This window comes from Canis aureus, chromosome 9 (assembly GCF_053574225.1).
Source record: "Canis aureus isolate CA01 chromosome 9, VMU_Caureus_v.1.0, whole genome shotgun sequence".
In the NCBI taxonomy this organism is placed as follows: Eukaryota; Metazoa; Chordata; class Mammalia; order Carnivora; family Canidae; genus Canis; species Canis aureus.
This window is the reverse complement of record NC_135619.1, coordinates 64,459,581-64,475,735: the sequence shown is the minus strand read 5'-3', so window position 1 is coordinate 64,475,735 and position 16,155 is coordinate 64,459,581. Positions and strand designations below refer to the sequence as shown.

Genomic DNA, 16,155 nt, shown 5'->3' with positions numbered 1-16,155 from the left:
TTCCCAAGCCATACCTAGCGCTCACTCTTCAACCCAAAGGTCACCCCCTCCTTTCTTCCTGGTGGGAGACTGTTTCCATTCTCATTAGCCCTTTTGCCCCCCCTTCCCATTTGGTGTTCCATCGGATTCTTCTCTCCTGTAAGTCTGACGTCACAGACAGTCTTAAAATTCGCGCCTCCCCCTCTCACCGTTGCCTCCTGCACGGGGCTACGTCAATACACGTTTATAGGTTCCTGTTCCAATTTGTAAGCTAAAGTTTCACGAACCCCAGGTCCGTCTCCTTACCTAGATGGAAAATCCTCGAGAGCGATTTTAAGGCTCAATGAAGGCCCCCCCGCCCCCCAGAACCGCGTTACCGGGCGGGCCGGCACCGGGGCTAGCTGCAGGGGTGCGCACGCGGGCGCCCGGGGCGGCGGCCCGAGGAGCGCGGAGGCAGCGCCACCTGTTGATGGGGCGGAGGCTCGCAGCCCGGAGGCCGGGCGGGGGGGGCGGGGGCCGAGGAGCCACCTGCCCGGGCCCCGCCCGCCCGCGGCGCGCACTCACCTATGGTGGACACCACGGTGCCCACGAAGTAGAAGGCGCCGGTGAAGTCCCAGCGCGGGCGGGCGCTGTCCACGCGGATGCCGGCCTCCGTGGCCTCCTCGTAGTGGCGGAGGAAGCCGCGCAGCTCGTCGCGGCTCAGGTTGTGGCGGCGGCTGAAGTTGGCCAGGCGCTCCTCCCAGCGCTGCTTGGCCTGGCGCTCGTGCGCCAGCTCCAGCGCCGAGAAGACGGCGGCGCCGCCCAGCAGGTAGAGCACGATGAGCGCGGCGAGCAGCAGGAAGCGCGCGTTGTCCTCGTTCAGGTGGCCCGGGCCGCAGCTGCAGCCGCAACCCCGCCCGGCCATGGCCCGCCGCCCCCGCCCCCGCCCCCGCCCTCCCGGGGTCGCCGCTCAGCCCGGCCCGGGACGCCCGACGGCCGGCTCGCCCATGACCGCGGGGCGCTGCCCAGGCCGCTCGGCTCCGCCGGCCGCCGCCTCCCCTCGCGGTTTCAAATCCTCCTCGTCGCCGCCGTCCCGCCCCCGCCGCCCCGAGTCGCCCCGAGTCGCCCACGCACAGGGCCCGAGCGACCCGAGCAGGGTCCGCCGCTTCTCCGCCGCCGCCGCCGTCCCCGCCCCGCTGCCCTCCCGGCTCCGCTCCGCTCCGCTCCGATCGGGGAGGGGGCGTGGCGCGTCCTCCGCGCAAAATTGGGGCGGACTCGAGGTTCCCCCCGAGCGCGGGTCTTCCGGCCTCGGGAGGCGGCGGGCTCGGGGGCTCGGGGGCTCGGGGGCTCGGACCGCGGCTCGCACTCCGCCGACGGCCAGGGCGCGGGGCGTCCCGGTGCAGGTCACGGCAGCCTCGGCCACGGGGTCGGTGGTGCCGGCGCCCGGCGCGCGCAGCCTCGGGCCCCGGGGTCACCCGCCGGGCTGCCGGGCGCGGGGACGCGAGCGGGTCCCGGGCGGGCGCGCCCCGACCGGCTGGAGGAGAAAGCGAGACAGGCGCGAGGACTGGAACGCGGCGACTTGGGGGCCTCTCCGCCGGGCCGCCTCCCTGGCCCTGCCCCAAGCGGAGCGCCCAGGGCCTCGGGTCCTGCGCGGGGGCGGGGGCGGGGCGGGGCGGGGGCGCCTCCCGGGAGGGGCGCCGAGGAGAGGTCCGTCTCCACCGGGGCGTGCGCTCCGGAGATTCTGTGCCGCCAGGACGCGGCGCAGGGCGCTTGCCTGCCCCCACCGCAGGCGGACCCGCGGCCGGCTCCTCAGCAGATGGCCAGGGCTCCCTCCCTCCCCAGGACCTCGCCTTTCAGGGGCGCTGGCACGGCCTCTGGGCGCCACTCTCACGTCCCCCGGGAGCGCCCCCTCCGCGCCCGTCTGCCCGCGCCGTCCCCGGGCCCCTCCCGCCTGGGCGCTGGAGCGCTCCGAGGCTGCAACAGGTGGAGCCCCGCGGCGGCCGGCGGCAGCGACTCCGCCCCGCCCCCAGGCTCCCGGCCGCGCCGGGCCCTCCCCGCGCTCTTCTCCGCCGGCGGGGGCCGCGCTCCGGGGGCAGTGGGTGCGCAGGGCCCTGAGTGGGCCCCCCGCTGGGCCAGAAGAGGGCGCTCCGGCTCCTCCAGACGCGGCTGGCCCCCGCCTGGGTTCCGCGCCCCGCGGCCCCCGGAGTCCCCGCCCGGGGCAGTGGGAGAGCCTGGACAGCGAGGCGAGCGCGCGGGCGCATCTGCGCACCAAGGCGAGGCTCCCGCATCCCGGCGCGTAGTCCCAGGCTCAGCGCCCCGCACCCCCGGCCCCCGACACTCGCGGGAGCGGAGCGCGGGGCAACCACCGTGGATCCCCGCGCCCCCGCGTCACCCCCCGAGGTGGGGGCCAGAGCTCCGGGAGGGAGGGAGGGAGTGTGTGGGGACACACGCTGCACGCCCCGGGCGAGGCCAGCCGCTATCCCCTCCCCCACCTTCCGATGAAAAATCTCAAACATGAAGTTGAGACAACGTTATATACTCAGCGCCTAGATTCCACAACGAACGTTTTACTCTATTTGCTTTATTTGTTCATTTTTCTCTATTTGCTGTATTACATGCTTATCCACTCCCCGATCCATCTCTCAACTATTTGGGTGCGTTTCAGAGTCGGTTGTAGACATCAGTCCGTCTCCCTCCCCAGTACGTTTCCCTACATCTCATTAAGGAGAGTTCAATATTTACAGGTTTTTTTTTTTTTTCCTTTCGGGGGTAAAACAGTGAAATGCACGAATCTTAACTGCCATTAGATGAGTTCTGACAAATGAGTGCACCTGTGCAAATTCAACACCTACCTGTGCAGCCTACCAGCCAAATATCACCAACAGGTCAGTGTTCCCCATCTCTTGTCAGCAAACACCCACCCACATTCGTCCAGAAGAAATCACTATTCTTTTTTTTCCCTATCGCTCCCATCAACTGGTTTTGCCTTCATAGAACTTAGTTTTGCTTGTTCTAGATCTTCCTGTAAATGGAATCCTACCGTTCTATCCTTTAGTGTAAAGCTTTTTTCTTTTCTTTTCTTTTCTTTTTTTGAGATCTATCCATGATCTACGTCTTGGTCATTTATTCCTTTTTGTTAGAATTTTTTGGCTACCATAAAACTGTTTAGGAACATTCTTGTACAAATTCTTGTGGAACTAGTTTCATATCTCAGGTAAATACCGAGGAGTGGAACTGCTGGGGTCATAGGGGAGGTGTGTATTTAGTTTTATATGAAACTGCTTAACATTTTTCTAGAGTAGCTGTACCAATCAACAATGGACCATAAATAGTTCCATATCCTTGTAAATATTTGGAGGCATCAGTCATTGTGATTTTTTTTAAAGTATTTTTTTAAAGATTATTTGAGAGAACAGGAAGGAGGAGAGAAAGGACAGAGGGGGAAGGGCGGGGAGGGAAAGGGGAAGGGTGGACGGGGGTGGTAAGGGGTGTTGAGGGGCAGGGGAGAAGCACACTCCCTGCTGAGCAGGAGCCGAGCTCCCATCCTCGGACCCTGGGATCCTGACCTGAGCCAAGGCAGACAATCAACCAACTGAGCCACCCAGGTGCCCCAAGTGATTTGTTTTTACTGAAGTTGGATTTGCCAACATATAACACCCAGTGCTCATCCCATGAAGTGCCCACCTCAGTGCCCCTCACCCACATACCCCATCCCACCACCCACCTCCCCTTCCACAACCCTTTGTTCGTTTCCCAGTTTTAGGAGTTTCTCATGGTGTGTCTCCCTCTCTAACTTTTCCCACTCAGTTCCCCTCCTTTCCCTTATAATCCCTTTCACTATTTCTTATATTCCCCATATGAGTGAAACAATATGATGATTGTCCTTCTCCGATGGACTCACTTTTGGGGCGTAATACCCTCCAGTTCCATCCACGTTGAAGCAAATTACATATGGGTATTCATCCTTTCTGATGGCTGCATAATATTCCATTTCCCCAAGAGATTTTAAACATACTGATGGGTGTGTTGTGCTATCTCATTGTGGTTTAATTTGCATTTCCCTGCTTTCTTAATGTGCTGTGGCCATTTGTTTATCTGCTTTTGGAAATTATCTGTTGAATGTTAATGTTGAAATTATCTCTTGAAATATGGGATCAAATGTTTAAAGATTGATTTTTCTTTTTTATTATTGAAGTTTGGGATTCTTTATATGTATCTAGGAGATAAATCCTTTCACCGATACCTATCTTGCAAATATTTTCTCTCAGTCTCTGGCTTGCCTATTTATTTCCTTCATGATGTTTTCCAGTGGTATGTTTTTCATTGTGGTGAAGTCCAAATTATCAATCATTTCTTTTATGTTTGGTGCACGTTTTATATTAAGAAACCATTACTTCCCTCAAGGAAGGGAAAACATCGGTTTCGTGGGGGTTTTTCTCTCCCTAGAAATTTTAGTTTTGGCTTTTATATTTGGGTTATAATCCATTTTAAGTTTGTTTCTGTATGGCATGAGGTAAGATCATTCTATGTGGATAACCAGTAATTCCAGTGCTATTTGCTAAAAAAAAAAAAAAAAAAGTGAATTTATTTCAGGAATCTGAATCTTGTTCAGATTTGTGCTAATTCCACAGTATTTCGATTACTTGTAACTTTATATTAGGTCATGAAATCAGGACATGTGAGCCCTTCCAACCTTGCTCTTCTTTGTCAAGGTTTTCTTTAGGCATTACAAGACCTTTACATTTTCACAAAAATTATAAAATCAGCTTGCTAATTTCATCTTCATTAGATTTGGATCTAATTAGATCTTCATTAGAGTTGTGTTGAAACTATTCTGGAGAGTACGACCTCTTAATTCATGAATGAGGTCTATTCCTCCATTCATGTCAGTCTTTCTGATAAGTTCTCATGTAGAAGCCTTGCACATCTTTTTTTTTTAATTTATTATTTATTCATGAGAGACCCAGAAAGAGAGAGAGAGGCAGAGACACAGACAGAGGGAGAAGCAGGTTCCATGCAGGGAGCCTGATGTGGGACTCGATCTGGAACTCCAGGATCATGCCCTGAGCCAAAGGCAGATGCTCAACCGCTGAGCCACCCAGGCATCCCTCTTGCACATCTTTTGTAAATTCCTTGTATTTTAGGTGTTTTGATGCTACTGTTAATCAGAAGATTTCATTTTCCAACTGCCTACTGTAGTATATAAAATTTTTATGAACTAACCTGGTCCCTGTAACCTTAATAAATTCACTTGTAGTAGTTAATTCCTTTAGGATTTTCTGTATAATCATGTCGTTTGAAATAGAGTTTTGCTTCTTCCTGATATGTATTTTTTTTATTTTTAAAATATTTTATTTATTCATGAGAGACACACAGAGAGAGGCAGAGACACAAGCAGAGGGAGAAGCAGGCTCCATGCAGGGAGCCTGACGTGGGACTCGATCCCAGATCATGCCCTGGGCTGAAGGCGGCGCTAAACCGCTGAGCTAGGGGGGCTGCCCTGTTTTTTTTTTTTTTTTTTTTTTTTCCCCTACTACAATGGTTAGGACCTCAGTATAATGGTGCTTTGTTTGTGTTTACTTGGCTTCTTTTTCGTGGGTTTTTTTTTTTTTAAAGATTTATTTATTTATTCATAAGAGACACAGAGAGAGGCAGAGACACAGGCAGAGGGAGAAGCAGGCTCCATGTCAGGAGCCCGAAGTGGGACTAGATCCCGGGTCTCTCTGACGGCGGCGCTAACCCGCTGAGCCACCCGGGCTGCCCTTTCCTGGGTTCTTATAGTGGACACTTAAGTCACTGATTGTAGACATTTCCTCTTTTCTAATGTTAGCATTTTAAAGCTGTATTTCTGTTATCCCTGTGCTAGCTGCATTCTTAATATTTTAGTATGTTGTATTCTCATACAATTCTAGAATGTTGTATTTTCATATATCTTTATTCAAAATATTTTTAAGTTTTTTCTTCTGACCCATGAATTATTTAGAAGTGTGTTGTTTCAATTCCAAATATCTGGTTTTTTAAGACAGATCACTTATTTCTAATATTTTCACTGTGGTCAGAGAACCATATTCAATGTGACTTTCTAAGTTTGAGACTTGTTTTATGGTCCAGCATGTGATCTATCTTCATGAACATACCATATGCACTTGAATATGTATTCTGCACATTTGTTGGGTGTAGTGTAGACTCTATAAATGTCAATTAGGTCAAGGTAGTTGACTGTGTTTTTCAGATCTTCTGTCTTTACTGATGTTTGTTCTAGTGATTCTATTGGTTTATGTGAGAAGAGTGTTAAAATCACCAACCGTGAGGCACCTGGGTGGCTTGATGGGTTAAGCATCTGACTCCAGCTCAGGTCATGATCTTAGGGTTCTGGGATCAAGCCCCAGCTCCCTGCTCAGAGGGGGCGGGTGAAGGGGTGGGTTCTGCTTGTCCCTCTGCCCCCCTTTTGCCTCCATGCCCAAGCTCATTCTCTCTCTTGAATAAATTCAAAATCTTCCTTAAAAAATCACCAACCATTATTATGGAATTATCTATTTCCTTTAATTATGTCAATTTTTATTTCATACGCTTTGAAGCTGTTATTAAGTATGATTATTACATCTTCCCAATGTAGTAGCCCTTTTATTTTTATAAAATGTCTTTACCGGGATCCCTGGATGGCGCAGCGGTTTAGCGCCTGCCTTTGGCCCAGGGCGTGATCCTGGAGACCCTGGATCGAATCCCACGTCGGGCTCCTGGTCCATGGAGCCTGCTTCTCCCTCTGTCTGTGTCTCTGCCTCTCTCTCTCTCTCTCTCTGTGACTATCATAAAATTAAAAAATGTCTTTACCTCTGGTAATACACTTTATATTCATGTTTACTTTATCTGATATTAATCTTTAAGTTACCACAGGCTTTTTTTTTTTTTAAGATTTTATTTATTCATGAGAGACACACAGAGAGAGGCAGAGACATAGGCAGAGGGAGAAGGGAGAGAAGCAGGCTCATCGCAAGGAGCCTGATGTGGGACTCAATCCGAGGACCCCGGGATCACAACCTGAGCCAAAGACAGATGCTCAAACGCTGAGCCACCCAGCGTCCCACCACAGGCTTTTTGTATTTAACATTCGCATGGTATCTTTTCCATTTACATTTAGTCTGTGCTCTGGTTGGTTGTTTGGTTTGATTTGATTTTTGGTCAGGTCTGACAATCTGTACATTTTAACTGGATTGATCAGATCAACACTGTTCAATAGAATTTCTGCAATAATGGAAATATTTTGTAAATATTTGTGCTGTTTGATATACTAGTATAATATGGTGACTATTAAGCTCTTGTGTGACACTGAGGAACTAAATTTGTAATTTAATGTTAATAATTGAAGTTGAAATGTCACACGTCTCTAGTGGCTATCATCTTTGACAACAAAGGTTGAAACCCTTTATATTTAATGTAGTGACTTAAGGGACTGGATTCAAGTCTACCATCTTACTATTCCTTTTGTTTGTCCCCACTGGCTTTTGATCCTCCTTTCCCATCTTCTTTTGGGTTAACTGAGTATTCTTTTAGAATTCCATTTTAGCTCTATATCTTGAAATTTTTTAAGTGTTATTAGCTTTTCACAGCCCTTTAAGAGTTACTACGGTGCGTCTTTGTGTAGAATATATAAACTTTGCAACTACATGGGTTCATTTCCCATCCTCCTCTCCACAAATACTATGGTTGTCATTCAAATCACATTTCCATATGCTAAAACCCCACAATACAATTTTTTGTTGTTTAAATAGCCATATGTTTTTATGCAAAAAATCAGGTTTTATTTTTACTTATTCTTACATTGGTCAGAACTGATGTCAGGAACTTAAAACTTTCGTTTTCTACCTTTTAGATGAACAAAAATACAACATGGCATTATCATTAGACAAGAGTTGCTTTTTCACCTTTTACACAAGAATGTATATTATCCTTTCTTGAACAAAATGCCCAGATTACCAAGGAAACCATCTTTGGGGGAAGTGTTTAATAGGCATATTTTATTTAAATAAATCCTCCAGTAGGAAATGGGAGAATTCACTGCCTTTACTTAGAAGGAGGCTGTATAAGTAGTTACCTGTCACATTTCTCTGTGCAGCTCACCAACGTTTCCTTATTGGAAACATCAATTTTTCCACATCACAGTTCCCAAAATGACTGTAAAGTCTCAAAATTCTGTATCTCATTTGGCTTCTATCTTGATCGCACCCAGGCTTTATTAATGGTTCACTTCATGTCATCATCTCCATCTTCGTAAATTTTCTTTAGAACATGCATTAGTCTCTCACTAGGATCTGTTTCAGTGTCATAGGAGGGCTTTTCTTTCTCTTGGCATTTTCAACCTGAGTTGGGTAATTCCGCGGTGTGTTTTCTGCTTTCCTTCTATATAAGGTGAGAACTGTATCTGACTTCTTTTCAAATTGCCTTCCACAGAGCTGGGTTTCAAGAGATGGTTCACAATCATGGAGTAACTCTTCTCATTTATATTCTTTACCAAAAAGATCAAATGACCCTTTTGTGAAATGCACCTGTACAGAGAGGAGCTGATGAACTCCAGTTAAGTTTGTGAAAATCTGTATTACCTTATCTGACGGATCCCATCCCTAACTATTGATTTTTACGGTATATCCTGTTCTGATGGGAGCAAACACAGATTTTGTCAAGTAGTTGTACTTCTCTCTCTGATTTCTGCTGCCTCATGTTCTTAATTTCTGTCTCAATCTTGGAGTTTTCAGCGAGCCTTTTTGAGTGGTCTTTTCCAGCAGCACCTTCACCTCTTCTAGATTCTTCTGTAGCTTCCAACCACCCTCTGCAGTGGAGTGACCCTCGGACCTGGACCCTCAGTTTCTGCGGTCAGCATTGATTTAAAGAAGCTTCCTGTCCTCAGGCTAGCATAGCAGAGCAAATGAGGCCTGTACCAAAGCTGAAGTCACGGTAGAGCTGGGTCAGGCAAGGCCCCAGCCGAGAACAGGAAGCCACGCATCTAGCACACTCACCGGGGCAAAGACCCACCTGCTCCACTGCAGCACCTCAAGCCTGTGTGAACACCCACCAGGCACAAGGCCTGGCCCATCTCCACCTCTGCTATATAGATTTCTTAAGAGAAAGTCGTTTATATTTGTGCAGATATTTGCTCCTTCTGATAGCTTTCTTTCCTTCCTGAATATTTGAGCTTCTCTCTGGTAAGTTCTTCCTTCAGCATGAAGAATGTCCTTTCCTTTAGCATTTCTGGCAGCACAGATCTGCAAATTCTCTTAGTTTTCTTTTACCTGATAATGTGGTTATCTTCATTCTTGAAGGATGTTTCTAGTGGATATAGATTTCTGCAGTGACCTTTCTTCTTTGCATGTGAAAGACCTTTTGTGCTGTCTTCTGATGAGAGGTCAGCAGTCATTCAAATCATTGCTCCTGTTCCCTCTAGCTGCTTTCAAGATTTTTGTCTTTAAGTTTGGTCATCAGGAGTTTGACTAGGAGGCAACCAGTGGAGTTTTCTTTGTGTTACCCTGTCGCTTATTCACTGAGCTGCTTATATCTGTAAATTTATGTCTCACATTTTTAGCCATTATTTCTTTAAATATTTTCTCTGCCCCATACTTACTCATCTCCTAGGAGGCCAATCCCAGTTTTCTTTTTCTTTTTCTTTTTTTTTTTAAGGATTTATTTATTCATGAGAGAAAGAGAGAGAGAGAGAGAGGCAGAGACACAGGCAGAGGGAGAAGCAGGCTCCCCGTGGGAACCCGATGTGGGACTCGATCCTGGATCCTGGGATCACACTCTGAGCCAAAGGCAGACACTCAACGGCTGAGCTACCCAGGCTACCCAATCACACAGATGTTAAACCTTGAATTCCCACCCCATCTCCAGTGTTTAGTGTTTTGGATTGGATCATTTCTGTTTACCTTCAAGTTCCCTGACTCCTCAGTCATCTCCAGTCTGCTACTAAGTCCATCTACTGAAGCCTTTTAATTTCAGATTGAGATAGTAGAAAATACACATATTGGTTCATGCCCCCAGTTCCTGATACAGAGCTCTTGAAACCCTTGTAAATTCCTAAGTGGTAACAGTACTAGGAACAGTAGTACTAGGAACACCTTATGTTCTACTGGAGTGACTCTGGGGTTGAGGGGCAGAGGGGTGGTTCCTGGATTGGGGCTGGTTACCAGAAAGACCCAACCATGATTAGAAACTTGAAATTTTCAGCCCCTTCTCCTCATTCTCCAGAGAGGGGAGGAGGCTGGAAATGGAATTTATGATTGATCATGCCTCTGTGAGGAAGCCTCCATTAAACCTCAAAAGTGCAGGATTTGAGGAGCTTCCAGGTTGGTGGACACATGCACACTGGAAGGGTTATGCACTCTAACTCATGGGGACAGATGCTCCTATGCTCAGGACCCTCCCAGACCTCATCCCATATATTTCTTTGCCTGGTCATTCGTCTGTATCATTGCTTTAACCAACTGGTCCTGTTTCCCCCGAGCTCTGTGAGCTGCTCCAGGAAATTAATAAAACCTGAGGGGTAATGGGAACCTCGGATTTATAGCAGATGGGTCAGAAGCACAGGTGATAACCTGGACTTGTAACTGGCACCTGAAGGCCGGGGGTGGGGGGGTGGGGTAGGTCTTGAGAGACCTTTACCTGTGGGATCTGACGCGATCTCCAGGCAGATTGTGTTAATTTAAATTGTAGGACACCCAGCTGGGGTCTCAGGATTGCTTGCCATGGCAAAAAACCCCACACATCTGGTGACCAGAAGTGTGTTGAGTGTGGTGGTCACATGAGAGTACAGGAGGCATACAGAGGAGGGAGAACTGTCCACACCCCACCCCGAATACATAGGCATTAGATTTTTCAGTTCTAAAATTGCCATTCAATTCTTTAAAAAGAATTTTTACTACTCTGCTGAGATTTGCTTTTTATTCAAAATAAGAATTTAGGATGCCTGGGTGGCTCAGTGGTTTAGCGTCTGCCTTTGGCCCAGGGCGTGATCCCGGGGTCCTGGGATTGAGTCCCATATGAGGCTCCCCACAGGGAGCCTGTTTCTCCCTCTGCTCCTCTCTGTCTCTCTCATGAATAAGATCTTTAAAAAAAAGAAAAGAATTTGGTGGGGGGAGCACCTGCGTGGCTCAGTTGATTAAACGTCTGCCTTTGGCTCAGGTCATGAACCCAGAGTCCCAGAATGGGACACAGTGGGTCCTCTGCTTCTCCCCCTGCCCCTCCCCATCCTGTGCTCTGTCACTCTCTAATAAAAATCTTAATTTTTTTTATACTCTTGAACACAATTTTATTAGCTTTAATTAAACACTCTTTGGAGATTCTTTTGGTTTCCTTTGCTTGTCTTTTGAGAACAAGCCATGTCTTTATTTGTATATTGGGTAATTTTGGATTATATCCTAAATGTTGTAACTGATATGTAATTTATGTGTTGTAGAAACTGAATTGTTCTTTTCCTCTGAAAATATTAAAAAAAATTAAATTGGCAGTTTAACCTGGCTGCACTCAACTGCAAAGTGTCTCCTCTGCAGTGGGAAGTAGCTTAAATTTTTTAAAAGATTTTACTGGACATGGAGCACAAGCTCCTGACCTGGGCCAAAGGCAGACACTTAACCAGCTGAGCCACCCAGGTGCCCCAGGAAGTAGCTTAAGTTAGTTCAGTTATTTTTGCCTTAGCTGTGCATGAACAGTTCAGAGGTCAGCTAGAGAGTTGGGCAGAATTTATTTTATTTTATTTTTTGTTGGGCAGAATTTATATACAGAATTTGGGAAATCCTCTCTTTGGCTCTTTTCGGTTTTTTCCCTCTTCATGCTCAGACACCATGGCTGCTCCAAACCCTGTACTCAATCTTCTAGCCAGTAAGCCGAGAAAGATTTCCACTGGAGGTTTTATGGTGCTGATGGAGACCTGACCTCAGGCCCAAAGTGGTGACACAGAAACAAAATCAGGAAACTCCCCTCATGTGGTGCCTTCCTTCCAGTTGACAACTCCCGTTCAGTTTTTGCCTGCTTCCAGTAGCTGGTTTTTAAAGACTTTTCTCCCAGAGCTTATATTTTTTATTTGTGAAAGAGTTGGTTCAACTGGAGCTCTTTGACCCAGCCAGAAACCTAAAGTTATTTGGTTTCTCCCACATTATAAAATGAAATTTTCAAACATACACACCAAAGGTAAAATAATTTTAAAGTGGTGGCCTGGAGTGTACAGTTAAAATTTCCTATACTTTACTATAACTCTATCCAATGATACACCTTATTTCCATGCAATTCAGAATAAACCACAGCCGTTACTGCTTCTCCCTAAACTTACTTCGGTCGTATGTATAATTAACTAGAATTCAACAATTTAGTTTTCTTCTTTTAATGTAAAATTTACACACAATGAGTGGGTAGCTGGACTGTGCATTCTTTGAATTTTAAAAAATAAACTTAGAGCTATAATTTACAAGAAAAGTTAACCAATTTGGTGTATCAACTCAAGGGGTTTTGTAATCGTGATAGAAACATTCTATTGCCCCCAAAATTCCCGCATGCAGCCAATCCCCTCTCCTCACTCCTGAACTTATTTTTAAGGCCACCCAATTCTACACTTTGAGCGGGGGCCAGGGTGCCACTCCATGAATAGGAATTAAGAGACCAGGGAGAGAAGCCGTCCACTGCCAAGTGTGACCCAGCAGAGAAGAGAATAATGGCGAAGAGCAGCCAGGGCTCAGGCTGGGCTCTTCAGAAGTGTTCAGGCTGTCGGCAGAAAGGTGTTGAGTGGCTCAATGAGACCACTCTCCTACCTAAAGGCAGATTTTGCCCATCTCAGCACAATTACAGATGCTCATCTCTTGAGCCTGTTCTGGTAGCAGAGGAGTTCAGGAGGCAGGAGCTTGCTCATGTGATCTTCAAGAATGCAACCTTAGGCAGGTTCCCATACCTCCTGCAGCCTGTTTTTTTTTTTTTTTTTTTTTTTCATTTGTAAAATGGATTTCCTCCAGGGATGAAGTGTCAACTCACCCTTTGGGGTCACATTAGCAAGGATTCCTCAGTCTCACCCAACAGGCAGCAGGCAATGTGGATCTGGTACTTAGAGGACTGGAGGTCTGCACGTCAGTTCTATGGAGTTCTTTAGAATGTCTGAGAGAGGTCCAGGGAGGCAGATTTCCTTGTAAACGGAGTCCCCTGCTGCTGCCAGGGCTCAAATCTACCTATCTTCCAGAAGTAACTTGTTTCTAGTCAATTAGAAGCAATATTTATAGAAAAATGCTAAATTTTCCAAAGGTGTGGGCTTGATTTTCTGCATTTGAATTACCATCCTGAGTGCCCCAGAGGGGGACTGCCAATCCCAAGCACTTTTGAGAATGAGAGTCATTACAACTTAGATTTATGGAATTCTTGCCAATGTTTAAAAGCACCCTTTCATTTTATTCCTAGAACAATTGTATGAGGCAGGAAGGATAGGTATTAGGCCCCACTTAACAAATGAGAAAATGAAGACTTAAAGGCATCACATGACTTGCCTAAGGTCTCATGGTGGGGATGGCACAGCTAGGATCAGACAATTCTGAGTCCTGAGTGGCTTGGAGCTGAGTCACGGTTCAGGCTTGTCAACCTCAAGCCCTTATCCACAGAACTGTCTCCACTCAGTGAGGTAGAACTAGCAAACCGGGGAAAGAATACATTTTATGTTGTTACCCCAAAGGCACTCATAAATGTGTAAATTGAAAAAATTACTTCACTTGGTGCTACAGATATTTTCAGATTTTCTACTAGATTTCATTGAAAACTGCTGGCCCTGACTCCCTAAATTGATTTCATGATTCATTAAAATGTTGACCGGCAGTTTTTAGAAAACTCAGGTTACAAGGATTTATTTATGCAAATTTATGAGAAACTTGGACTTAAAATTTTTCCTTCTTGGTTAACTTTTGCTTTTAAATAAAATCTGCACACTTGCACACACTATTGAAGGATGAGGCATTAAAAGGTTCCCCTGGCACGCACGCTATTGGTGCCTCACCTAGAGAGACTTCCTGCTCTGGAGTGCCCATCAGGCATTTTCCACTGGTCTTTGGTGAGCTCCACAACTGCACCCCTCGCCAGGGGCAGTCCCTTAACCTGGCATGCTTGCACCAGGGATGGACATGTGACTCAACCTGGCCCATCCAGTGTATCTGGGCACTTTCACTGTAACTATTGGGAAAAAAAATTTTTTTTTTAAATAACTACCTGGAAATAATGTGGGATCCTGGGATGAGAAAGGGTGTGGGGTATTTCAGCCTCCAGGTGGAGAAAGCTTGAGAATGATCTCCATATTCCTGAAAGCAGATATTCCAGATCTGGAGAGAGGCTGTTACATTACAATTATCTGGCTCCAGCATTTGCTAGACTCCGTTAAAGTCTTTTGCTGTTTAAGCCTAATTAATCTGGCTTCTGTAGCTATAAAAGCATCCTAATGCATTCTTTCATAAAAATATTGATAAAGTACAGAATAACAAATATTTAGGGGCCTTTAAACTTCAGTAATGTCAATTATCTGAAGAAAACAAAATCTGCATTCAGCTACCATGTTAATTTCTAAAGCACCTGTGAGCAAAGAGCTACCGAGGGCATGCGCAGTGGCATCAACTGTGCCCTTGGGGCCGGAAAGGAAAACTTGCTAGTTAGGACCTTGAATTTTATTTTACCCTTCCTATCAGATGAGGTATCGTCTGCCCCATGCTGTGATGCATATAATTACATATGGTTGATTATACCTATAATAGATTCCCTATGGCTGCAATTTTCCCCTTGCCTTTCCCTTCTTTCTCTTTATGTGTATCAAAGACTCCAGTTCTTATTCAGAGTGGAGTGCTCTGAGAACTTTGCTACACAGGGACCAAGGAACAGTGCCTTAGACTGATTAGGGTTGGTTAGACTAGTTTCAGAGGGCTTCTGGTAGGCCTAAGAGCACAGGAAGCACTTGAGATACAGCAATTCAATTATCCATTGAGATGGACTTGCTGAGAACTCTGAAGTACGGATGTGGCCTTTAGCATTGCGTGGTCTCCGTGTCTGCCTGCTACCCCTCCTTACGTTACTGTTACTGCACGAGGCAATCTTCTTTCATCTCCTGAGCTGCCTCATATCCTCCTCCCCCCAGCATTTTCTATGCTGCCTTCTCTTTTGACACTTGGCATAATCCCTTCTGCAGTTTTAGATAAAGTCTGTGTGGGTGGCCTGGGTGGCTCAGCGCTTTAGCACTGCCTTCAGCCCAGGGCGTGATCCTGGAGCCCTGGGATTGAGTCCCACATCAGGCTCCCTGCATGGAGCCTGCTTCTCCCTCTGCGTCTCTCATGAATAAATACAAAATAAAATCTTTAGATCAAGTCTGTGGGAACAGCAGGTTTCAGTCAGGGAAATTAAGAGAACATTCTTAATGTGGTCATGCTTTTAGCTATCCATGCTCTCACTTGAGAGGAACCAGTTTCATGGTCAGGTTCGGGCTTTAATCACCCAGTGACTCAGACCCGCATACAAATGCAGCATTTGGTGGTTGATTTCGTGCATGCATAGCTGGTTTGGGCATACCAAACATGATCTGCTGTTACAGGGGATGAATGTGTACCTGGTTTTGTAGCTACCATTACATATCCTGTATATGAGGCCTGCTGGAGCCTGGGAACATCTGCCACATGTGCTGCCTGGGTTCAAATCCCAGTACTGCCCCTTGCCAGCGTGTGACTTCGGACAAATAACCTTCATTTCCCCATTTATAAAGTGGCTAAGAGCACTGGGTTATGATGAAGATTTGGTTAATACACAGACAACACATAAACAGTATCTGGCATACATGAAGTGCTCTGTACTTGCTGGTCAATGTTATTACTCAGGGACCAGTAGAGAGTCTGGGCTCAGAGATGGTCACCTGCCTTCACACTGGGCACTAGTTGTGGGCACTGCTGGCATCTCCCAGGAGCAAATAGCTGCACATTACCCTTAAGACCTGTAAGAGCCACCGAAGACCTGTAACTTACTAGCTGCTAAAAATGCAAGAAGAAATTGTAGTTTTGTTTGTAGTACTTTTTCATCCAGGATATTGCTTGGAAAAGTGGGTTCCTAAACTTGGAAAATTTGTTGGTTTTATAATACGATCTATGCATACATGTAAAGATAGCACATTATCAACAGAATTTTAGATTTAATCCTATACAATATTTAAGCTGTCAT

At 46.7% G+C, this 16,155-nt stretch overlaps 1 protein-coding gene, 1 long non-coding RNA gene and 1 pseudogene across 2 annotated transcripts in view; 1 reads left to right on the top strand and 2 right to left on the bottom strand.

Moving 5' to 3' along the window:
• KCNK13 (potassium two pore domain channel subfamily K member 13) overlaps nucleotides 1-898 on the bottom strand; it is a 96,274-nt gene extending 95,376 nt beyond the window's left edge. Inside the window, exon 1 of the mRNA XM_077910336.1 lies at nucleotides 544-898. Within this exon, the coding sequence (XP_077766462.1) occupies nucleotides 544-883 (340 nt within the window). The 5' untranslated portion in view covers nucleotides 884-898. The remainder of the gene's footprint in view (nucleotides 1-543) is intronic.
• LOC144321037 (uncharacterized) overlaps nucleotides 1-16,155 on the top strand; it is an 86,625-nt gene that overhangs the window by 932 nt on the left and 69,538 nt on the right. The window contains exon 2 of the long non-coding RNA XR_013386742.1: nucleotides 2,737-2,843. This is a non-coding gene — a long non-coding RNA (uncharacterized LOC144321037). The remainder of the gene's footprint in view (nucleotides 1-2,736; nucleotides 2,844-16,155) is intronic.
• Nucleotides 8,141-9,629, bottom strand: LOC144321036 (calcyclin-binding protein pseudogene; annotated as a pseudogene).